General features: G+C 39.6%; 1 protein-coding gene across 1 annotated transcript in view; it reads right to left on the bottom strand.

Moving 5' to 3' along the window:
• The window catches only part of LOC124776482, a 117,491-nt gene that overhangs the window by 44,660 nt on the left and 47,137 nt on the right, over positions 1-25,694 (bottom strand). Inside the window, exon 5 of the mRNA XM_047251496.1 lies at positions 14,657-14,914. Coding sequence (XP_047107452.1) covers positions 14,657-14,914 — 258 coding nt within the window. The remainder of the gene's footprint in view (positions 1-14,656; positions 14,915-25,694) is intronic.

Here is a 25,694-nt window from a genome sequence, read left to right as displayed (position 1 = left end):
TGATTGTAGTCCAAAAGTTCGGTATTAATATTACCTTGCACAAAGAATAAAAAGTTCTAAATGGTAATCCAGTTATAATATCTTAATGCTAAAATTTTAAGATACTCTCAACACAAAAACTCTAAGGAAATACAGGAAAAAGAGTACAGTTTCCACATCTGTTGTAAACATTTTGTTATTTTATTCATAGCTGTTATTTTTCAGCAACTGTAGTACATATTTCAGAATAAAATCCAGACATCATTAGCAAACATACTTTTATTTCAATTTACCAGTTTCAATTTGTCATGTTCAGAACCCTACAAAATTACGGATATCATAAATCTTTAGTGCTTGGTTACACATTTATGTAAATTATAAGAAGGGTATTACTTATTTAGTACTGATTTAACAGATGTCAATCTCTTCTTCACACAAGCATAATGCCATGATATGTCCAAAAATGTCTATATGGTATGTGATTACCGTAAACACATATTGACAGACTAATAATTTACAGTAACTGAATCATATCTATATACATTTCAAGCTGTTGTATTAGCAGCAACAACATATATCAAAGCACATAAAGAGTATTATTAAGGTACATAAGGAAGTTATATACCATATATTTGAAACAACATGGCACACAGATCTAACACAAAAGAAATGGGCACTTTTCACAATATATAAGAGGTGCTTTGCATTCAAGATAGTGTCTTATTTTAAAGCAAGTTGATCATTCAACAAATCTTTTGAATTTACATGAAAATCTTTACATACTTCAAATTATTCTAAAAGGATCATTTTGTACACCTTGTCAACTATGTGCAAAATCTCCATGTTAAGCACGGATAGAGGAGGAAGAGAGTGTTTCTCATTTTTAAGGTGTTCTGCAAAAGTTGGCTTATATGAATTCTCATCATCTTTGTTGACCAAGTGTTAAGATGGCAGGTCTTAAGGACCTCTCCTGTCTGTCCTACAAATAAAGTCAGACACATATACTACATTGCATTTCATATATCCCAGATTTGAGGAATATGTCAGTGGGAGATTTCTCATTATTTATAAAAAGCAACTGTGTTCTTCACCACCAATAATGTCACCCAGTTGCTCTAAACCAATATTAAGTTTCTGTAGTACCTTTCTTAGACTTTACATAAATGTATAACCAAGGCCTAAAGATTTATAATGTCCCTAATTTTGCAGGCTTCTGATGATGACAAATTAATTTTTCAAAACCAGTAAAGTGAAATCAAAAATATATTTACAGCTGATGACTGAATTTTATTCTGAAACAAACATTTTGTACTAATGATTTTAAAAATGAAGTTGCTAATCTTTTCAGCTGAGTGTGTGCTCCTTAAAGTTAAATGCCCAAAGTCTCTGATTGCAGAATGAATGTTTTAAGAGGAACATGAGACATTCTGGATGCTTCTGTTTAACATAAGAGGTGAAATACATGGTTCTTCTTTCAGTTGTTAGCTTCTTAAAACATCTTTTTGCTCACTGTAAGATCCGTGTGAACCTTTCACAATTTCAGCTTTGACTGTATCGTCATTTTAAGGTGGAAGACAAAAGCATACACAAACATTTCAAACCATAATCGAGCACATTTTGGAACTTTCTTATATTTATTTAATCTTCACCATGTCTCTGTAACGTTACATTTCAAAAGCTCCTATTCTCTTCTTGGCTGTACTGTAAACTGTCCATGTATCACTTCCACATATATCTACACTACACATAAATATTTTCAGAACAGATTCCTTAACACTCAAATTCATCTTTCCCTTCTTCAGCAAAGCTTTCTTGCTATTGCCAGTTGATATCAAACATCATTTTATGCTCTCATTTTATTTCTGCTGTCATTAGTTATTATACAAAGAAACTAGCAAAACTCTCCTACTATGTCCAGCATCTCAATTCCTAATCTAATTCCTCCAGCTATCCCTTTTCATACCATTACTCTTGTTTTACTTTTACTGTCTCTTTTAAAGGTATTACTCATGCCTTTCAACTGATCTTTCAAGTATTTCACGATCTGTAACACAATGACAAGGTCACTGGCAAACTTAGTTTTATTTTTTCTTCTCAAACTTTAGTTACATTTTGGTTTCATTTTCTGCTTTCCCCATGTACAAATACTGATTAACAAGAGAGACAGTCTGTAACCTGTCTCACTCTCTTCCCAAATATTGCTCCCTTTCAAGTCCTAAGCATCTTATGTTATCAATCTAAAAACACAAAATAAAAGAAAAACTGTGATGGATTATTAAATACGTAATACAGATGGAGGAGAGTTAAGCTATAATAACATGCAATACCCCATTGCACACACCGAGTTACATAATAACAGTGATGTCAGTTCTTATACTCCATTCAAAGTTACTTTAGGACTGCGACTTTGGCAGAAGCGCACAGAGATGTGGAGCAGAGTTGTCACAGAACAAACACATGCTCTTAAATTTCATTCAAATAGCTCAAAAACACTAACTACTTGATGTACAAAGATGGAATTAGTGACAGTGTGTTTTGGAAGAGTTTGTTTTCATTTTAGTTTATGTATGGCAAAGATTTTTAACACAATACATGGAAAGGATACAAAACAGCATTTCCTGGTGATGTCACCAGGGTAACTTCTTTGTTATTGAATTTAGACGAACACATTATGCAAACAAAATATTAAAAATTCATCAGGTTTTCATCTGCTCCAAGTTGGATCTCTGTCGGAAAATACTAACATGAGAAAATTTGAGTTAAAAGTCATGCTTAATCCTCTGCATCAAGAACTAAGCAGTTGACCACTTAGTTTCATTACAAGAAACAGTACACTATGGTGATAATTAGCTTGTTATTTTAAATTCTGATCATACTTTTTACTTATCTCTAACACAACAACATCAAAACATTTATGTCAATAGCAGTGAGGAAGTTTGTTTAATTGGTTTGGAAGAAAGAAGAATAGTGATATGAAAACACACTATCTCAATAGAGCAGCAATCATATTGCATACAATTAGAGAGAGACTTCTTTTGTGTGTTAACGACTGTGTTCCTAAGAGGAACTTTTATTCAAACTCAAAACCTAGGGGGGGGAGAAAACAATTTTACTGCGCAGGTAGTTAACACTGGAACTGCCGATGGGACATTTTTGTCCCGCAGCACAAGTTTTGCTCCTCTCCTCCTCCTAATGTTTTAGGGCATGGACGAAACTCCATGAATTTTAATATTTCATGGCCCATTTTATTTTGAAAAAGCAATCAACATCGTAAATTCCATAGTTTTTGAGAAAAAATAAAACACCTAGAACCATTTACGGGGCATTTTTGTCCCATTGAATAGCCTAGGCCTACCAATGGCTCCACATTATTGGTAGCCTTTCTTGTGTCTGGTGCTGCAATGCAGATATCAAACTAAGTGCAGTCTCTTTTACAAATAAAAGAAACAGATACTGTGAAATACACCAGCATGGCTTCTCCTCCCAGTCTCACGAATGACCAGATATTAGTTATGATGAATAATACTGAAGAAGCTGAATCTGGAGAATATAGAGATAGTAATTTGATTTTCACTGTGATACAAAACAAAGTAAAGCAGGGAGCCCAGATGAATCACAGGACAGCAACGAAGATTCTGATTAATCCCCATGTGTACATAGTAATGTAGAAGGAAAGAAGGAAAAAATTTCTGAGGTCGTATATTGTTTTACTGATGAACCTGTTCTCAAACACATTCACAAATGCAATAAAACAGAAGCACATACAACATTGGGAGGTGAAGTATTGTCATTACTGTGAAAACAACTTGATGCATTGCTTGGTATTCTGTAGGGTAGACATGTTTCTGAATCAGAAGGAATAGAAGTGGAATTTCCTTGGTCACAGATATGGAGAGTACAGTTTTGCAAGCCTGTGATGTCACATAATCACTTAACAGAAACTATAATGTACTTGATGTTTGATATCTGTTTGTTATGGTTGAAACAACTAAAAAATGATAAGCCTGCTCGTGTCAAAACATACACAAGAGAGTCATAGCAAATTGTCAAAACATTCCTTGTTCCTATATTTGTGTTCATGAGCAGTAGTTCCCAACCAAGTGAAGATGTCAGGTCACTCACTTCATGGCTTTAAAACCTTACAAGTATGGGCAGAAATACTGGTTAGCTGTAGATAAGGATTCCAAATGTATGCTAAATGTTTTCTCATGTCATGTTAAAGATGAAATTTGTCCTGGTAGTGCACATCTTAGTAACATTGTTGTAAAGAAACTTGTATGCCCATACCTAAATAAGGGAAGAAATTTTACATATGATAACAGCTGTGTCATCCAAACAAGACACAGCCAGGACAAAAGCAGCACAGGAGCAAAGATGCGAGCTGGTGCCAATGTCCTAGAGATTCGTCACTTGTGCGAGTTCCACCAGCGCCACAGGCAGCGCAGAGGATGAAGATATCAACTTTTCCACGACCAATTGCTGGCTGAGTACAATCCGCCAATGACCGTTCGACAATGGAGAAGCCTACGCGGAAGATAGAAGAGCATCTCTCACCCACTTGGTTATAGGTCATCATCCAGGGCTGACTTAATACAGGGAACATCACTAGTGAACTGTTAGAAGTGAACAGACACTTATTGTAAATTGGCTTTGCTATGTACTGTGAAGTTTACATATAATTATTTGCACTTAGTCATTGGGAGCCTTTTTTGTGTTATATTACAAGCAGCGTTGCAGATTTCATTATTTCACTAGTCACAAAGATAAGTAAAACTTTTAACTCATTTGTGTGACTTTGTTACTAATTTGTTGGTGTGTTGTAGAACCTTTGTTTTCTATTGTGTTACTTGACCCTGGGGCATTACTGTGTAATAGTGGCAGGGAGAAATTTTCATAGCAGTGTGCTGCACCAGAAGCCATTTCACAAACTCACAAACTTGGCCTCCACAGCAGTAGCGACAATGCCTTTACAAAACTGGCGATGAGGGTTTACAAAAATAACTTCTTCAGCTGAGTATTACTAGAATGAATCTGAAAGCAAACCCAACAATCTTGTTCATTACAATAAACAAAATCAGAAGGATAGTACCTGACTATTTGAAGAAAGCTCGCGAGAAACTACGCAGAACTGTAGATTTCAAAACCAACAATTTGACCCTCACACTGATCAAGCAAATTCAGGTGTGATTGTAGTAATCCCCAGTTCCTTGCAGTCAAATGTACAAATTGAAACTGACATGTACTCAAAGCCTGATGGTGACATGTTACAATAAAACTACATACACAGCAAATTATGTTGACCAGGTGGCTCACAAGAACTCACTGAAAGCTGGTGGAAGAATGTGACCTGTTCATATTTTTATAACATTCTAGATTTAGCAAGTATCAACGCCTGGGTAATCTACAGAGATGTCGAAAAAGATCAAAATAACAAGGTGACATTGTCTTCTCATGCTCACAGTGGAACTTGCCAAAGCTTATAAAGAGACTAGGGCCAATTTACAAGAAATGTTTTGTTACAGTTTCCTAGCAGGCTGCACAGATTGTAAAGCTCTGTCTACAATCTACAATGATCTGTAGGTATTAAAAGGAACACATTCACTTACACAGCCTGTAATGTTTACCTTTAGGCAGTGTGTAGCAAAGTGTAGACCTCTCTTAGATTATGGTAACATAATGATTATATACTAAATGTTCCTACTTATTTGTTGAATATGATTTGACTGTATTTCTATGAATAACTCAAAATTTCATTTTGTAATGATGAAAGTTTTCATGTATTTGGATATTTAAGTTGGATTTGGAGGAAAAAATATCAAAATATTTGATGTTCGCAATTAACCAACCACTAGAGTGTCTATCTTTACAGAAAAACTCATCCCACCCATAAAAAAGACTAAGAACAAGCTGTACATGCATTGACTAAAGGGGGCCATTTTTGTCCCAACTGTGGTTATAAGGTGGACTGTGGTTATAAGGTGTTCCAAAATTCCAGCAGTTCTAGTGCTAAACTACATATTCCAAACATTCAGATAAATCTGCCTCTGACAATGGATAAACTGTATTGACACTACTCTTGTTCTTATAATAGACGCTCAAAGCAACCATCACTGTCATTGTTTAATGATGTGACCATTTCGTCTACTGAATTTTTTCTAAATATCTTAATTCTCACAATAATAAAATATTCCAGGCTATTATGCCATGTTTGAAGGGATTACACCTTAAAATGCGACGTTTCGTCCCCAACTGCGGAGGACATTTTTAAGGAGGATCGTAGCTTTGTTGAATGTCTGATTCACACCTCAGTAGCGAGCCAGGGTGTGAATCGGAAATTCAACAAAGCTGTGCTCCCCCTTGAAAATGCCCCAGATGGGGACGAAACATGGGGTTTTTGAAGTGAAATCCCTTCGACCACAGCATAATAGCCTGGAATATTGTATTAACTGTGACAATTTCGGCCTTGAAAGATTATATTTTACCATTTAATTCTGCAATGCTTTCTGCATGATGCTCTACATATATTTGTAGCTTTCTTCTTGTCTTCAAGGCTGACTTTCTAACAGTTTTGTTCAGTTGCAGACAGTAAATTTTGTTTACTATTCCTGGTAAAATAACCTACAACTTAGAGCTGCATCTATCTATTGGGTTGAGAGTCTAATGACTATGCCCACAGGTTTCTGTCATCTCATTGGTTTCATATCTGGTGTATATGGAGAGATATGCTTTCCATAAGTTCCGCCTTTTTATGATTATCAGTTACCTTCATACAGCAATACTGAAGCCAATCGACCATCTCCTTCTTTTCATTTTGCCATGGTAACCATCTTGTCAATAACAATAGAAGCTTAGGAGCATCATCAAGAATAACTGTTACCAGGATTCACATATTCAGTATTAGTAAGACTAAGAAATGCTTCTTTTTATCATTTCTCCATGCCAATATCCTGTTTTATTCACTAAAAAAAAGCAGGAGAGAGTTCAACAGGAAAGTTTGTATGCAAAAGAATAAATCGTGGCATCTGTCCAGTCCTCCTTTAGAATGTGGTAAGAACTGTCCCATGTTTCATCAATTGCCACAATTTCACTGATATTTACCCCACGTCTGCCTCAAAATTGGCATCACCACCTGCAGCGACCGTCCTGTATGTCTGTGACATCGGCATCTCGCATGGCGGAACAGAGATGCGGGATGCCTTCATCACAGCAAGTGAAACAAAAGCAGATGTTTACAGGACAACCAAGGCCGCTGCTGGAGACAAAAACACAGCCAGGGGCTGCTGTCCAAGCACCGTGGATCAACAAAAGTACCGGAAGTCGCGATCAACAAGCATACTATTTTTCTACACCACTCACATGATAAAAAATAGTCGCAGAAGATCCATCCGCCAATTGGTCTTATAAGCCGGCGCATCACCGGCCAGAAGGCAGTTTGACACACTGCCCGGACTTGTAGAGATTTGCCATCCCGGCTGCAACATCCATACGCCTCACCTGCTAGTTGCCGAATCGTCAGGAATGGTAGCTCTGGACTGTGACTCAAGAGTGTCGTGTAACTATGGTCTGGCCTCCCTGGACAGCTTTGTGGTAATGCTGTGCTGACCATTCATTAGTAGTTTTGTTTCTGTCTTTTCTTTCGTGGACTTTCTTGAGCGAGAGACTTGTGAGGGAAACATTTTATTTTGTTATTCTCTGTTATAAGATCCAAAGTGGGCTCCATACTTTATTTCTTGCTTAAATTGTGTTTTGCTTCGAGTACTTTGTCGACATCAGCAATGTTCTTGTTTATTGTTTTTTTTTTCCAATCAAAACAGATTGAGGAATATCGTTCGTGTTTTGTCTCTGTTATCGGAGATACAGCACCACCCAGCTAAAACTTCTGTCTCCATCAATAGCTTACAGCCTCAGAAATATCCATTATAAAAATCCAGGTTGTGCACAACTGTAAAATAATGAGGTGCAGCTGCATTTAAGACAACCTGCTTGCTTAAAGTGGTCAATAATTTTCTCTTTTGGATGCTCCTTTGCACAATAACAATCATGAAAGTGACAAGATATTGCATCTTCAGCGAATTAATCCCCAGTCACAGACAATGCAGACATATGAGTTCAGCACTTTACGGACCATTTCTGAGGAGCCACGATTATCGCAGATGTCATAATTTCTGCTCTGTTTGCACATCAGAAGTCGTGATTTTCCCATCAAATACTTTTCTGTTGCTCTGGAACATTTGAGGTCACTATTTTCCAATCTGAAACAGTGGAAGTCACGTTTTACATGTTTTCAAGTACCACTCATGTACTTACACGTACACCTTCTCGTAGCAGCAATTTTGTAACCACATTCTCGAGCTTGTGTGTGTGGGATCTTGCTTTAAGATATACAACACTCAGAAAATTTAACAGTAAGTTTATTCTGTTTTTATTATGTTGAATGCAATTTTTGCATTTTCCGTATTATTTAAAAGTACGTTTTTGGTTTTCTTGTTACATTCCTATAATTCTATCCTTACAACTATTCTAATTATCAAAAAAAGCCCTGTGATTCTGTACAGAAAAATGGAAAACTGCCCATGCTTATAGGATTAACCTCTCTCTATAATCCATTTAGCCATACAATGATCTCCCGTTATTTTCCAGTTTCCTCTTCTTTTCCACAGATTTTCTAGCAAATCTAGTTTACATTCAAGCCTATATATAGCAGTTCTTTCGATCAACTTGTTAAAGGAAAGAAACAGACCACAATTGAAGTTTTCCTTTGATAGAGTACACAGGCAATGAACAAACTATTTCTTTATTGGCCTCTTATGACAATATCCTGGCCAAGAGAGTGATGAACTTTCAGCTGAATAACATTTGACCAACAATTTTGTTGGTGTGGCCATCAACTGCAGAAAGTATATAAATATTCATTTATAAAATTGAAACACCTTTTTCTTGCTGCAGTCTATATTTATTTACGTTCCAGACGTGTTTTGATTGTAACATTAAGACATCTTCAGTGGGTTTAATCTGGAATAATACAGTAGAATTACTATTTACAGACACTCATTTTTCTGGTCAATAAATGATTGACCACATGAGAAGAAATGCAGATTTTTGCCAGAAAAATGAATAACAGTCAGGAGCAATTTATTGACATAAAAATTGTGACATGAACTGTTTTCTAATCTGTAAGTACTGCATATAAAAACAAAACTGTATTATTCCAAATTAAATCAATCAATAATGCTTTAATGTAAAGGAGGATATGATCCTGGAACATCAATAAATTTAAATTGCAGCAAGAGAAAGGTATTTTAATTTAAAAAAAGAACATTTGACCAACCACGAATGTAAAATTAGAGAGATTAGAGCGCGCACGGAGGCTTTCAGACAGTCGTTCTTCCCGCGAACCATACGCGACTGGAACAGGAAAGGGAGGTAATGACAGTGGCACGTAAAGTGCCCTCCGCCACACACCGTTGGGTGGCTTGCGGAGTATCAATGTAGATGTAGATGTAGATGTAGAAATTCTTCAGTACCACACAACAAACAACAGTAATGATACATAAAATATTAACCCTGCAACTATAAGAAATGAAGACATACAAAATCTCAGCCTGAAGCAAACTATCCCAAAGGACAATAAACTGCCTGAACCTGGAGCATAATGCAAGTGGTGAATGTTGGAGGGGAGGATGGGGTGGAGGGGGGGGGGGGGGGGGGGGACTGTGGGTGGATGCTATGATACAGTTACAGATCTTGCAGGATACTGGACTACTGGATGAATGCTTGCCATGGCTCCTGATGGACTTCTCCTCCAACCCCCCCCCCCCACTCCCCCCCCCCCCACCCCCACAATCACCCATATTTCATTCGTATCTGTCAATCCTAAACTAATTCTGAAGCTAATGTATAATTCAGCACATTTAGTTAATTAGAATTATTTCTCTTGGAAACAATCCCTTAAAAATTTACAGATGAGACTTCACATGTTTGGATCCTACCATCCACTTGGTCTTTAGAGTAATTAATCATAATATCAAGTACAATCTCTCCCCCCCCCCCCCCTCCCCCCCCCTCTCCTGTTTTGTCATTCTTACCATAACATTTCTGTTACTCCACACTCATTTATTTCAGTTATTTATCTTCCCTCTTTGAGCCTTCCTTTGACTTTTCTCTTACATTCCCTTTGTGACATTTCCGTTATTTCTTAATGCTGCTTCTTCGCAACTTGCCTCTCCTCTTATTTTTATCTGTTGCTACCCGTCCGTTTCTTATGCTAGGTAATTCTGGTTCTTTCTCTCATATTTGTTGGCTGTTCAGCCTGAGAATTCTGACTTTTCATGTTTAAAAGTCACATTCTTAAGAGCAGTATCTGTTTTCTCGTAGTTCTCTTCTTGGCCTGACATGGTAACTACAAACTGCAAAAAACTAGTATTTTAGTCACTTTTTGTTCAAGTGCATGTTAGCTGCCATTGTATATGCAGAAGTTCTCCTATGTTTTGTATGACTGAAGACATGATGAAACAAATAACACAGCCAAAAGTAACTAAAAATAAAACCCAAATGATTTGTAAAATTTTATTTTCTTTCAGTTCAACGTAATATAGGTCTACTTAATGTTTAATGTAACTAAGAAAGAAAATAAGTTATCATAAGAAGTAAAGTACAGGCAAGCATTCATGAAGTTGATGAATCAGTTCAAAATGTTTCACTGTAATTATATTGCTACATATTACCAGATTCCCAGCTAATGGTACAAATTTTATTTTTATCTTATGTTTGGTTATTGTAGTTTACAATCACCCTACCTTTGCTTCTAAGGCAGGTATTACACTATTGTACTTCTTTGCCATAGTTGATATGTCAAATATTTATGTCAAAGAAATTTGATGGTGTAATAGGGAACTTTGTCAAATCTCGCCTGTCGTCAAATAAATATGATCAAACCTACGGCATCGCTGTAGATTTGATCACAAAAGTCACTTGTCTTCTGTTCACTGCAATATGAAATGTTACCACTTGGAGCACTAGAATCACTGCAGCGTTCTGTCACCAGTAGTATGTTTGTAAACATAGCTGCAAAGTTTAAATCGTGTGTGCTGTCAACTACAAAATTAATAGAAATGTATGAAGCTGATGAAGCAGTTTACAACATGAGGCACGCTGAGTACAAAAATAGATTAAGAAGATTGGAGAGCTACAAAAAAAATTGCAGAAGTCATTAGCCGTGAGATATAGCCAGGGTGCATGGCTGACAACATAAAAAAGAAAATTAATGGCCTCAGCTCAAGATACTCTCACGAGAAAGCGAAAGTACGTGTATATGGTGTCCCATTTATCTTGACCACCCTAAATAACTGTTTGTCCATACGAAAATTACAAAATGTTTCACGCAAATGTTCTTCAGCCATCCGGGGGGTATCAATCAGCATGATTGCCTTTGTTGTAGCTTTATTTTTGACAAAGGTAGGAACAGCAGTATGACTTTTTAAATGGCACCCTGTATTTTTTATTGGGTAATTCATTTCCTCTCCTAATGACCTATTCAAAAATGTATCACAGTGTACCATTCACTGAAACACAACATCATTAATTACGTAACACAACATTGACTTTGAGCCTGAGTTCACAAACTCGTCCACTTGCTGGAGTTGTCAGACAACAAATGAAAACCAAGTACAAACATAACTGAAAATTGACTTTGACTCTCTTCTACCATTGCCCAGGAGTAGAACATTCAAAGGCACTCAAAGCGGTGACCCTGGACACTGATACACTGGTGCAGTCATTGAATGAAAGAATTATTTACTGCTTCCAGAGTTGCTTGCTGACAAGAATTACAAGCAAGCACAAAACGTTCCAGCATGTCCTCTGGATTTGTTGGAATATTGCGATAGACGTCGTCTTTAATACAGCCCCAAAGAAAAAAGTTCAGAGGATTTAAATCAGGAGACCTAGCAGACCAAGTAACTGTTTCTCTTCGACCAATCCATCTGGCAGGATACCTTCGGTTCAGAACATGACGTGCACGCAAGGCACGTGCTAGACATCCATCGTGTGGATACCAGATAAGCATTCTGGTTCTTAGCAGCACTTCATCCAGAAAAGGAGGAACAATTCATCTGAGGAAGTTGGCATACACTGTGCCGTTTAGCTACCATTGATGAAATAAGGGCCAATAATTGTAGTTCCAAGCATTCCACACCAGAAGTTAACTCTCCACTGATGCTGATGTTCCACCTGTCTAAGCCATCGTGGGTTGTCGCTAGACCAATAACACATGTTCCTTGTATTTACCTGTCGTTTGTTTGAGAAGGAACATTCATTGGTAAACAGAACATTGGAGAAGTAGTTCGGGTTGGCGAGGATTTGCTGCTGTGCCCACTGACAGAACTGTACACGATTCTGGAAATCATTCCCATGCAATTCTTGATGTAGGTGTACACGGTAAGGATGGAACCGGTGATGTGTAAGAATATGATGTACACTGGTTTTAGGAATGCCAAACTCGTGTTCAAGCTGTCGTGTGTGCACATGTGGATTCATAGCAATGGAAGCAAGATCAGTAACTTCGGCAGCTTCGTCTGTGCGAGTACTACAATTGCGTTGTTGTGGGTTGAAACTTCCCGTTTTCCGAAGTGTTGCAACAAGACGAGAAAAAATTTGTTGGGAAGGTGGGTTCTTGTCAGGATATCACTCTCTGTACAGTTCCACTGCCTGCGTAGCATTCTGCCTACCTTCAACAACAATAACGACAATAAAAGAAACATTATGTCGATGCAGTTTGTAGGAAGGACAGCCTTTACTGTATGCCTACTCTACACAACAGTATTTAAAAGGACTAAACTACTGTACTAAAGGTACTCATAAATAAGAAAACAGTATTGCAAATTACTGTTCTAACTTACATTCCCCATAGATGAGTAGCATTTCTACCTTCTCTTCGTTGGTGTACATTCTACTCACACAACTCTTCAACTGACGATGGTTGACGGAATGATGGGTGTGCATTCTACTTACGTTCACATTTGTCCTCTGCTAACATCAGCACGTGGATGTGCTCCATTACCCCGAGTACCTGCACTAAGCGCTGGGATCATCAACGTCAATTTTGTGCTATGTAATTAATAATGTTGTGTTTCAGTGAATGGTACATTGTGACACATTTTTGAATAGGTCTTTAGGAGAGGAAATGAATTACCGAACAAAAAAATACAGGGTGACACTTAAAAAAGTCATACCACTGTTCATATCTTTGTAAAAAACAAAGCTACAATGAAGGCAATCATGTTGATTGATGCCCCTCTCACGGCTAAAGAGCATGAGCTTGAGACATTTTGTAATTTTCATCTGGACAAACAGTTATTTACGGTGGTCAAGATAAATGGGAATGGGACACCCTGTGTGTGTGTGTGTGTGTGTGTGTGTGTGTGTGTGTGTGTGTGTGTGTGTGAGTGATGAGGCGCTTTACTTATATATTTTCTGAGCTCTCCAGTCTTCTTAATCTATTTTTGTACTCAGGATGACTCACATTGTAAAGTGCCTCATCAGCTTCATACATTTCTATTAATTTTGTAGTTGTGGGACACCAAATGTAATTATTACTTTGAGCTACAATAAAAATAGTTATTAATGCACATAAAGTGTATTGAACATTTATTTACTTTCAGATTTTGGTGCTTTAGTGCTTTATAAATTGCTTCACACGTTTCTGGTATTATTTTAGTTTATGTCCACTGTGGTATTCGAGTGCTGCACTGACAGCTAGAGTAGCTCTCTCCTGTAGCAAGAAATCCGAGTGTTACTGTGAGCCTCTCTTCTGCATATATACCAGTTCTTATGTGAGTATTGTGCTTTGTGATATGATGAGACACTTCACTGAGCAAATACTGAAATGTATGCTCATCCATTCTTAAGTTAGTTATGTGTAACTTGACTTCCTCCACTAGAAGCTCACATAACATATTTTGTTGAATGCTTTTATCGTCAAGTCATAAAACCTGCGGCTTCACCCAAGTACATTTCTTTTTCTTCCCCCACTTCTCTTCCAAATGCGCACACAGTGCTATTGTGGTACATGCAACTGCTACACATAGTAACAAGTTCTTGTTGTCGAACATCTTGAATTTTGACGAAAAATATGATGACAGTGTAATACCCCTTTCTAGTGCCACTTCAAATATCTTTGTCAAACAAATGTGACAAATATTTGATCATACCTTTTATCAAACTTTGTCAAAGAAATATGATAGTGTAATACCAGCCTAACAAAGGTTGTGAAGGATTCATGAATGTCTGTTGCAATTCACCTGTTGTTTTCAATGGCTTTTCAGTATCTACACCTCTGTGAGAAGTCAGGATTCTGAGCAGCTAACCCTTCCCTATATTCTTACAGTTTTCGATAGCTTGCCCTTCTTTCCTTCCTTGTGTTGTCTTTAAGACAAGGAATGCAATTCAAAACACACAAGATATTTAATTTTTTGATGTTCCCAGTTACTGGGTCTAAACAGTGAATGCACATACCTTTCAACAGTTAAAATTTTCATTTTTGAGTGATTTTCACTAATTTTGTTTCACATACATTATAGTTCCAGTACTATGTTTCATACTTTCACAGTATTTCAATACTACCACATATAAATTATGTTACATAATCAACAACAAAATTACTAATTATCATCATACGTACCCTGCAACTGAGGTTTGGATTTTGGAGTAAAATTGATAGAAATGTGAAGATGCAAATGGATTCTACACTCTGTGACCATACAATGTGGAAGTTTGTGATTAGCATCATTAAAGCCTCCAAGACTGTTGAGAGTAACTCTGGATACTCTATTGGAAAGTCATACGAATCAATGGTGTATCCTGGAAGACACTGCACAGATGGTGGCATAAACTCTTTTAAGCTATACATTAAAACCTGGAACACAACCACTGCTTTATCCTGGAAAAAATGAATAATTGGTGAAATCATGAAAGCTATGAAAGAAAATATTGCCATCACAATGAAAATAACAACTGTTAGCTGAGTTTGACTGATCTAGGTAAATTTCTACATTATGTACAATCATGGAAATCAGAAAAAGAGAAAGTCATAATAAAACAGAATAAATATAAATCTAGTGGACACATTACATACAAAGAAACAAACTGAGGAACACAAACTAGCATATAAACCTGAAAAATCAAATTATATGAATAATGTGCCAACAAATTTCAAAGTAACATATGGGATAATTAAGATATGGAACACTAGCTCTGATGGTGTAAGCTGAGGAACAGAATTACCTGTGGTCTATTTAAGTAACCTCCTCAACATTTTCCTGACCAGATACGGGGACACAATGCAAACCTAAATAGAGTGGTCAGTAATATGAAGCCCTTTCATCCCCAATGAAAGTCCAATGTCTCAATCATAGCACTTGGTTTGGGCACATCATGCTACTACACTACTGGATGTACTACTACTACTACTACTACTACTACTACTACTACTATTATTATTATTATCATCATCATCATCATTGTTGTTGTTATCTATTGCTCATGTACCACACAAATCGTAATGCTTACACATTAAGATGTCTGGTTAGATGTAACAGAGGGCACAAAGGTCCAGTCTTTTCATATGATAAATGCACACATAAATAGAATGAGTGCTACATTATATGATCATGAAGATGATGTCAACATGTGACCACTCGCTACTGCACTTAAAAAAGTTACAGGAAGATTCAGCTGTTTAACTATGGTCATAATTTAATAAATAGTATTAAAAAGGGGGAGGGGCAGAGGCAGAGGCAGAGGCAGAGGCAGAGGCAGAGGTGGAGGCGGAGGGGGAGGGGGACGGGGAGGGGGACGGGGAGAGGGAGGAGGAGGGAGGAGGAGAGAGCGCATTGACGATGGGTCGATATTAGTTCATAGTTGGACAGAAAGAAGACAGTGGAGCAGAGATTTGCTGAGCAGGTCAATACAATGATGATAACATGCAAAGTTGCAGGTAGCTTGAAGTTATGCTGTTGGAGCAAGAGCCAAAAGCAAATTCCAGGAGGTAACAGAGAAAAGGGATGCACACCATACTTGCGATCAAAGGAGCCATCGAAGGAGGCGGCATACGATGCGTGGCCGCACGTGGCAGACAAATGGTATGCATATATGCTGATGAGAAATTCACGGCAGTAGGACAGCAGTAGTTCGGCAGATTCCGCAGACAGACGCTCAACCGAGACAGTGTAAAAGGTGCCAGTGGCCAAATAGATGCTACAATGGTGGATAGTATGGAGATGGCGTAAGAGGGACACACATGCAGATGCACAAATGAAACACCCATAATCCAGTTTCGAACGGACAAGGGACCAGTACAAAGGGAAGAGGGCAGTTCGATCTGCACCCCAGGATGCATCACTGAGGACACATAGGACACTGAGGGACCACACACAGTGGGCTGCCAGGTAAGGCACTGGGAGAACCATGAAAGCTTCCTATCAAGCGTGAGCCCCAGGGACTTCATAGTTTCAATAAATGGAAGAGCAACAGGTCCAAGATGTAAGGACGATGGAAGAAACCAATTGCACCGCCAGAAATTCATACAGACGGTTTTGTCAGTGGAAAAATGAAAGCCATTGTCGATGCTCCATGAGTAAAGACGATTGAGACACCACTGAAGACGCAGCTCAATGAGACACGTCCATGGAGAACTGCAACAGATGGCAAAATTGTCAACAAAAAGGGAGTCGGAGATGACTGGCGGGAGACAGGTCATTGGTTAATGACAACAGCAAAGAGGATGACAATCAGAACAGAACCCTGAGGCACACCATTTTCCTGGATATAGGTGTCCGACAAGGCACAACCCACACATACCTTGAAAACTTGGTCTTTTGAAAATTCCTGAAGGAAATGGGTAGGTGGCCACTTGTAGAGAGTATGAAGGATACCAGTCCTCCAGCAGGTGTCATAGGCTTTCTCCAAATCGAAAAACACGGTCACAGTCTGGGATTTCCGCAGAAAACCATTCATGACATGGGTGGACAAAGTGACGAGATGGTCAACTGCAGAACAGCGCACTTGAAATCCGCACTGTGCAGTGATCAGTAAATTGCAAGACTCGAGCCACCATACCAGCCAGACATGAATCATATGTTTCATCACCTTGCAAACACAGCTGGTGAGAGAAATGGGGCGGTAGCTAGAAGAAAGGTGTTTGTCCTTACTGGGCTTAGGTATGGGTATGACAGTGAAGTCAGGACACCATCTGGGAAACGTGCCCTCTGCCCAGATGTGATTGAATGTAAGAAGGAGAAAGTGCTTGTCCGCAAGAGAAAGGTGCTGCAACATCTGAATGTGAAGATCGTCTGGCCCCCGGGCAGAGGATCAGGATGAAGTGAGAGCATGATATGGCTCCCCCATAGTTAAGGTGGCATTGTAGCACTCACGATTCTGAAAAGAGAAGGTTATCACTCAAACATCCCCTGCTAGTTTCCAATGGAGGAAGGCAGGATGATAGTGAGAGGAGCTTGAAATCTCCGCAAAATAGCGGTCCAACATTTTGGAGATAGCAATAGGGTCCACGAAGACATTGTCTGCAACTGTCAGGCCAGAAATTGGGGAATGGATCTTGGTCCCAGAGAGCCGTTGGAGGTTGGCCCACACGACAGAAGAGGGAGTGGAACTATTAAAAGAACTAGTGAATGAAACATCCGCTAGCTTTTTCACTATCACAAAGAACGCAACTACACTGTGCATGCAACAGAGTATATTGAATAAAGTTTGCCATTGTAGGATGACAGTTGAAAACATGGAGAGCATGTCTCCGTGTGCGAATTGCATCACGGCATGCCTCAGTCCACAAAGAGACCAGGACACAACATGGTAAAAAGGAAGTGCGAGGAATGGAATGTTCTGCAGCAGTAAGGATAACGTTTGTAAGGTAATCTCCCTAGTCGCCAGGGAGGAGTAAAGCCCACGAGAAATGGTAACTCAAGTATGTGGCAGAGAGAACAAACTAATTGAGACGATGAGCAAGCTGGGCAGTGCTGAAGGGTCCAAATGGGAATTGGTGTGCGTGGAGTCTGAAAAGAACACACGTCCTCCTGTGTTAAGGCAGAAGACATTAAGTTGCTTGAGGTCAGCCATGAGGGCACTTCTTGGACAGGTTCTGGGTAAACTCCAAAGGGGATAGTGCGTATTAAAGTCACCAAGCAGCAGAAAGGGATGAGTTAACTTCCCGAATAAGCTGGAGGAAGTCTGCCCTGGTGACATCGAATGATGGAGGAATGTAAACGGTACAAAGGGAAAAGGTCAAGTGAGGAAGGAAACGGCGAAATGCAACAGCTTGCAGATGGGTAGTCAAGGAGATGGGTTGACTATGTACGTCATCCTGTATGAGCAGCATGACTCCCCCCTGAGATGGAATGCCTTCCTCAGGAGAAAGGTCAAAACAGACTGGGAAGAAATGTGAGAGATCAAAGCAGTCGTGAGAACACAATTTTGTTTCCTGAAGGCAGAGAACAAGATGACACTGCGAGTCTAAGAGCAGCCATAAATCTTCTTTGTTGGATCGAAGACCACGATCGTTCCACTGGAGTAGAATCATGACTAGGAAAAAATGAAGGGATGTCACTTCGGCAGCTGCCGAGTGCCAGCCTTCAAAGACTCGCTCCTACAGGGCACAGAGGCAGGAGGATCCTGCTCCACGAGGTCAACAGAAGCATCGGTGTTCTCCTTCTGTCAGCCTGAAGAGACCAGGGTAGAAAAATGGTTGGTGAAACACACCAGTGACATGGAGGGTGACTAGTCGAGAGAATTACGTGGCAACACCGTCGAATAGGATCTTCAAGTCAGCAAAGGATAAGACCATTTGGCTCTGTTTGACTTCTTGGAGCCCTTCCAGTTGGCACAGGAAGACTCAGATGCTGGTTGGCTGGAAGGGCATAGGAAGTCTTCATGGGAGTATTCCTTCTGTCCTTTCTGGCATGCCAGTTGTGTAGCTGGTAACTTTCCCCTCTGAGGCGAAAGTTTGGTGGCATGCTGCACAGCTGGAGGAGGATACATGGACACTACCATGATGCTGGGTGATTTCACAACTGTGGTGCTGGGCCTGAGATCACATGTCTGCGTGACCATGTCCTTCATGGAGCAAGATGCAGCAAGAACAGTATTGTAGGTGCCATACAGTAGAACATAGGGTTTCCAACTAGCCAACAACCTTGCGAATGACTGGGTAAGGCACTTTTTCCTTCACCCATGTCTCTGGACAGCCCACTCATCGAGATACATGGGACTATTACTGCAGGAGGTGGCATGGTCATCAAGGCAGTTGATGCAGCGGGGAGAAGGAGGTAGACAACTGCCCTCGTGAGCATCCCTACCATAGTTACACATTTGGCTGGGTGTCAACAGGACACTTGAGTGTGGTTGTAATGACGACACTGGCAGCAGCGCATCGGGTTCGGAATATACAGTCTGACTGTGATAACTTTATAACCTGCTTTGATGGAAGAACCAGACTATCCAAAGTGAGAAAGAGAGGGCATGTGGACACTAAAGAGGCACCTATTTTTTTCATCACCCAATGGACTGCAATGACACCCTACTCAGAGAGGTATGTTTGGATTTCTGCCTCAGTCAAACCATCGAGCAGCGTAGTGTAAATAAAACCATGGAAAGAATTCAGCATTTGGTGGGCCTCGACATGAACAGGATAGCCATAGAGGAGTGAAGCTGCAAGCAGTTGTGCTTGAGAATCAGAAGTAGTATGCAAAAACAAAGTGCCATTGTGTAAACAAGAGCAGGATTTCACAGGGCCAGCAATTGCATCAACACCTTTCTGAATAATAAACAGATTTACCATAGCAAAGGACTGACTGTCTTCAGTATGTGAAAACACAAGGAACCGTAGTGCAGCTGGGAAGGTCTTAGAATCGCTAGTCTCATTCCGTTTATGTTCCGCAGCCATTGACTGTGAAGATGATTGGCTCATTGTGAAAAAATCCCCATGATTGCCAGCATCTCTGATGGCGCACTCCTTCCAACTGGGGACCCACTTCATAAGGGGGCACACCCGCCTTAGGTGGTTGATCATACCTCCCGAACACCTGACAGAGGGTCTAATCAGCAATTTGGGATCAGGCAATCACCCTTCCCTGGGCGTGGCCTATACCAGAGAGTAAGAGCGAACAATACCTGTCGACATCTGGGGCTGGGAATTATGGGTTACCCAGTCACCTGTTAAACATCAGATGTGCATGGGTCAGCCTTCAGGTGTGCACAGGGAGGGAGAAGAAAAAGAGGAACCTCAAACGCTGAAGCGGAAAAGGATAGGAGAAGGTGAACAAAGAAAGAAAAGAGTAACGAAAAACAATGGAGAGTATTCTGAAATGACTACCGAAAATGCAGAAAACATTTCCAAAAACAGCCCAGACATGTTCCCCAAGGGAGGGGAAAAGAACAGCAAGAGGACAGACATGCAGCATGGAAGGGAAAAGATGCTGCAAAAGCTGGGACTCTGCGGTAGCCAAGCACGAACCTGCCAAACAGCAGCTAGCTCCCTGGAGGACAAAGAATGTTGTGCTTTGATTAGAGATAATACAAAATTTCACATTATGCTACGAGGAAAACCCTTGTTTCTATTAACCAAGTTGTCTGCCATCTAATTAAATGGATTCCTGACATACCAACAATTATCGGAGTCTCATTCAATCTCCTTCCACATCCTTCATTGAAACAATGTTCTACTACTGCTGATTTTTAAGGTGGTTGTAGCCATATATTACAGCAATGTTCCACACACCTTTCCTGAACTGTGCGAACCCCACAGAACAATTATGTATTTTGTAAACCATTACCTCCAAAACTGGAAGATTCCTGTCTCTTCCATTCTCCATGATAAATTTAATACTAAGATGGAGACAGCTAAAGTGTTCAAAAGATCAGTTGAAAAAATTATATCCTCAGGCCAGACACGAAAGGTGTTGCCAACATATTTCCAGGTGCACGTTGGATGGAAAACCAGTCCTCAGTACCCTATCCTCAAAGTCCTCCATATACAAGTTGGCAACTATGGGTGGTAAAGGACTACAGGACCCTTGTAAATAGGTGTACCACATCAAAACTCACATATACATCCACAGGAATCAGCCTCAAAGATTTCAGCCTTTCAATAAAAACCACAGAATTGAAGTTGTGGTGTTTACACTTGGGTCCACTTCAAGTGTCTTCATCCCAACATCAAATTTACCATGGAGGTTGAAAGCGATAGGGCTTTGGAAGCCTGGCATACATAAAATTGTGTGTCAATGTGGAAAGGCTTACATGAAACAGTGATAACAGAATATTGTTTAAATGAGGGATAAACTTCCATGAAACTGATAGTTTTTGGGTCAGTGTTTATAAGGAATAAATGAAAATTAGGCTGGCAGACAACTTGAATAATAGAGGCAAGATGTGGAATCCCCATTTTCCCAAATCAAAGCACAACATTCTTTGGTGCTGCCGGCCCAAGTGTTTGGGGATAATCTTTTGGGGGTTATAGATTGTTGATACCAGTGTTCTGCTATGGGTGGACACAGGTTTCTGGTATTGGTAGCAGCATCTCTCCTGAAGATTGCAGACAGAAAAACTGTCCAAATTTTATGCCTTGTCGATTTTAGGATTTGACAGCAAACCCAAGCAGACTACCACTCACATAGTTGATTTGGCCAACTGGTCAATCAGTTTTAAAACTATCAGCTGTCCCAATAGTATCGATGGGCTATTGTTACATGGTACCTCTCAGATGTCATTCTTGAGTATTTGATTAATTAAGACATTTGAACTCAGTAGGAGGTGTATCATTAACTACAGAAAAATTGCATCCAATAACTTGTACAACAACTATGGTGACATTTTCAGTCCTAGCTATGCTTGTTCCATCATTATCTAAAGCCCCACTAGAGATTCTCATGCTCGTGCCTCACAGTGTGGATGCATAATCATGTTTTACAAAAAACAGATCTGTCATGAAAATGCCACCTTGTGGCTCCTAATTTATACCAACATGAAATCTGAGTGACATTGAAAAATTCGTTTAATTCATATGTAGAAGCATGAAACACAGGACTTGAATACAATCCCAAAGACATGCTGTTTTCTGCCACAGTGCTGCAGGATTCGATTCATTGCATACAACAGAAAGTGCATGCTGATTTTCACGTTGCAAACATTACGTTTCATTTTGTTCAGCAGTTTCCTGTGTACCTCATAATGTTCAGATGTTGGATTTCACTTTAATCTTCTATGCATAGACTCTCAGTGCAAGAACATCTCACCATGAAGCAGGAGTCCTTTTTTTTTTTACTTTGATTGAATGCTGAGTTGCAACTTTTTCGTAAGGTGCTGTCAGTCTAACACAGTGTAACGAAGCAGGGTTGCCCACTGCTATCCTGTTTTGGTTTTACACTCCTTCAGTAACTTAGTTAAGCAATGAACTTTTTTTTTTTTTTTCCTCATTTTCACTACTCAGATTCCGACTACAGATTCTGTGGCCTTCAGCCTCATAGTACAGAATTCAGAAATAGTTTAAATAAAACTCCCCTAGTAAAAGCTTATTATTTCAGTACATTCTAATATCTATTCTGAAAGTAATGAGCTAATCAGTTTTATTGGAAATGCATACCATTAACAATTATGGAAAATGACGTATATTGTGTAATACATATTAAGTAAAATTTGAGTGAGCTAATAGATCAAATTCAGCTATAAGACTGCATCCAAAAGAAAGCATAAATTTTACTGATTCCAGCAAAGTGTTTGAATTAACCTAAAGTCTGTTAGTTAAATAGATATTAAGACTTAAAATCTGTAGCCTGTATGACTTTCAGTGCCAATTATGACCAAACTACCAAATAATTCCAAGATCTGTTTCGATACTTTTGCTACCTTTATTTTTCTACGTAAAGTAACTCCAGTCTTAACTTTGTAAGTGCATTAATTAAGAATTAAGTAATTTGAATACGTAAAAATCATTGTTCAAAAGGGCTGCCGTGGGTATAAGTCGGGAATTCCCACGGCGGATGCATAAGTTAGTTCCACGTATTTAAATTGATACAGCTCACTCATGTTATTTAAATAATAAAACCCAATAGTTAACTTCAAAACCAGTTAGAAAGGATCATTTTAACCCTGGGAAATTATTAACTATAATATATTAACAGAAATAGTCAAATATTCAAGCGCTCGTCTATGTAAGGTCTGAGCTGGTGCAGTTCTCAGTTAGTTCTCGGTCAGATTCTCTTGGAGCAAAAGTGCGCAAGTCAGTTAATTTTTCCGGTCGTACCAAAAAAATGTAATTGTGAACATTGTTAAATACTGGAATTTTTTGACCTACCTTATGTGACAATTAAGTGTAAGAGGCCTGGTCACATGAATATTGTGTGTGCGAGTAATAACTAATAAATCGTACTGTGGTTGACATAAATGTTCAACAATGAATACGAGCTTGACTTTTGATTTTGGAAAACTTAACCGAGGATCCTGGCTTCTTAATTTCAGTGTGATTTAGATGAGATGGACGCAGCTACCGGGAAGACAATATTGAATAAACAAAGCAAGGTAGGTCGAAAACACTGCGCACTATCTACTGGGTGAGGAAATGTTTCAATACCGGTACATCCGGTTGTGACGTGAACTAGTAAGAGGCACTAATACGAGGATACAGCCCGGCACGTTACATGTGGTGCCCCGGGTGAGGAAATGTTTCAATACCGGCACATCCGGTTGTGACGTGAACTAGTAAGAGACACTAATACGAGGATACAGCCCGGCACGTTACAACTGAATTCTCAGTCTTTGGCAACTAATATTGACCCATTGGTTATATCATGTCTGAAATGTATCCTGTAAGAGGTAGGGCCTCTTGTGAAAGCAGTCACATCAGTTATTGTGACTTCTGCATAGCCTCTTAAATGGGCATGACCTTCAACCAGCTATCCTCGCATATTAACAACTACTGCCACACTGAGGCTACGAGAAGAGTTGATCACCCAGTGGCAGAACACATTGCTGAGCACAACACGCTTGATTTCAATGTTTGCTCCACAACCCAAGCCATCTGTATGAATCCCCTCTCCCCTCCCCCAACAGAACATCTCTAAATTATGCAGATAAGGGATATTACTCAACCCTATATTCCTTCAGGCCTCAGACTCTGCTAACCCCCCACTCACTTACACCTTTGCTTTCCGCACTCCTCTTCGCCATCTCCCTCTTCCTCTTTTCTATCTCCCCCTGCCAACTCACTTCCCAACATAATATACGTCTACACTCCACAAGCCATCTTTGATCTTTGATGTCTGGTGTACGGTACCACTGTCATTTCCTCGTTTCCTTGTTGCAGACTTGAATGGTCTGAGGAAAGAATGACTGTTAGCAAGCCCCCATGTGAGCTCAAGATTCTCTAAAGTTATCTTCATAATCTTTTTGTGAACATATGAGGAAACAGTATACTGGTTGATTCTTCCAGGAACATACATTCTCAGAATTTTAACAATAAATCACGCCGTGGTGCACACTGCCCCCCCCCCCCCCCGCCCCCCCCCCTCTTATAGCATCTACCACTAAAGATGGCTGAGCATGTCTGTGGTGTTTTCATACAAACTAAACAAACCTGTAATGAAATACGCTCTTCCTCTTTGAGTCTTTAGTATTTCTTCTATTACTTCTAAACATGATGGCTAGCAGACTGATGACCACTATTTAATTATTGATAGAACGACAGTTTTGTAAATTACCTTCTTTGTGGGTGGATTCCACTTCATAAGAATTCTTCCAACAAATCTCATTGTAATTTTGGCAATCCACTGTCAGTTTGGGATCTGCCTTACCTGCAATTAGTTTTATGTTGTTGTTCCATTTTAAATCACTCCACAGACATGCTCCCTGACATTTCATGATGTAACTGCTTCCAATGATTGTTCTGCTATTGTTTAATCATAAAATAGTGGGCCTCTCTGCTGTTTATGTGCTATATGTTACATTTGCTTATGTTGAGGACCAACTAACAATCCCTGCACCAAGCATCAACCCTAACATTTCCTTATGATACACTCAAAGCTACTTTTATGTCAAAAGATTTCTGTGTATTGAGAAAAATGTGATGTATGTTTTCAGAAGGAGATTTTCACTCTGCAGTGGGAACTGAGTTCGAGTCTCAGTCCGGCACACAGTTTTAATCTGCCAGGAAGTTTCATATCAGTGCATACTCTGCTGCAGAGAGAAAATCTCATTCTGGAAACATCCCCAGGATGTGGCTAAGCCGTATCTCCGCAATATCCTTTCTTCCAAGAGTGCTAGTTCTGCATGGTTCATGGAAGAGCTTCTGTGAAGCTTCTGTGAAGCTTGGAAAGTAGGAGACGAGCTACTGGTAGAATTGAATCTGTGATGACGGGTCATGAGTTGTGCTTGGGTAGCTCAGTTGTTAGAGCACTTGCCCACGAAAGCCAATGGTCCTGAGTTCGAGTCTCGGTCTGGCACACAGTTTTAACCTGCCAGGAAGTTTCATATCGGCGCACACTCCGCTGCAGAGTGAAAATCTCATTCTAGAAGCATAACAGTCACTCATGGGCGAAGAACTTTCATTCTTCCAAATGCAATATTTATTCATTTAAGCTCCACTGCAACAGGAGGAAGTGTAAAAGAATCACCTGATCTGTGAACTGAGCCTCCACAATTTCCACACATAGCCCTCC

This window comes from Schistocerca piceifrons, chromosome 2 (genome assembly GCF_021461385.2).
Source record: "Schistocerca piceifrons isolate TAMUIC-IGC-003096 chromosome 2, iqSchPice1.1, whole genome shotgun sequence".
Classification (NCBI taxonomy): Eukaryota; Metazoa; Arthropoda; class Insecta; order Orthoptera; family Acrididae; genus Schistocerca; species Schistocerca piceifrons.
Note: the sequence above shows the minus strand (reverse complement) of the source record. Positions and strands in the feature narration are given on the sequence as shown.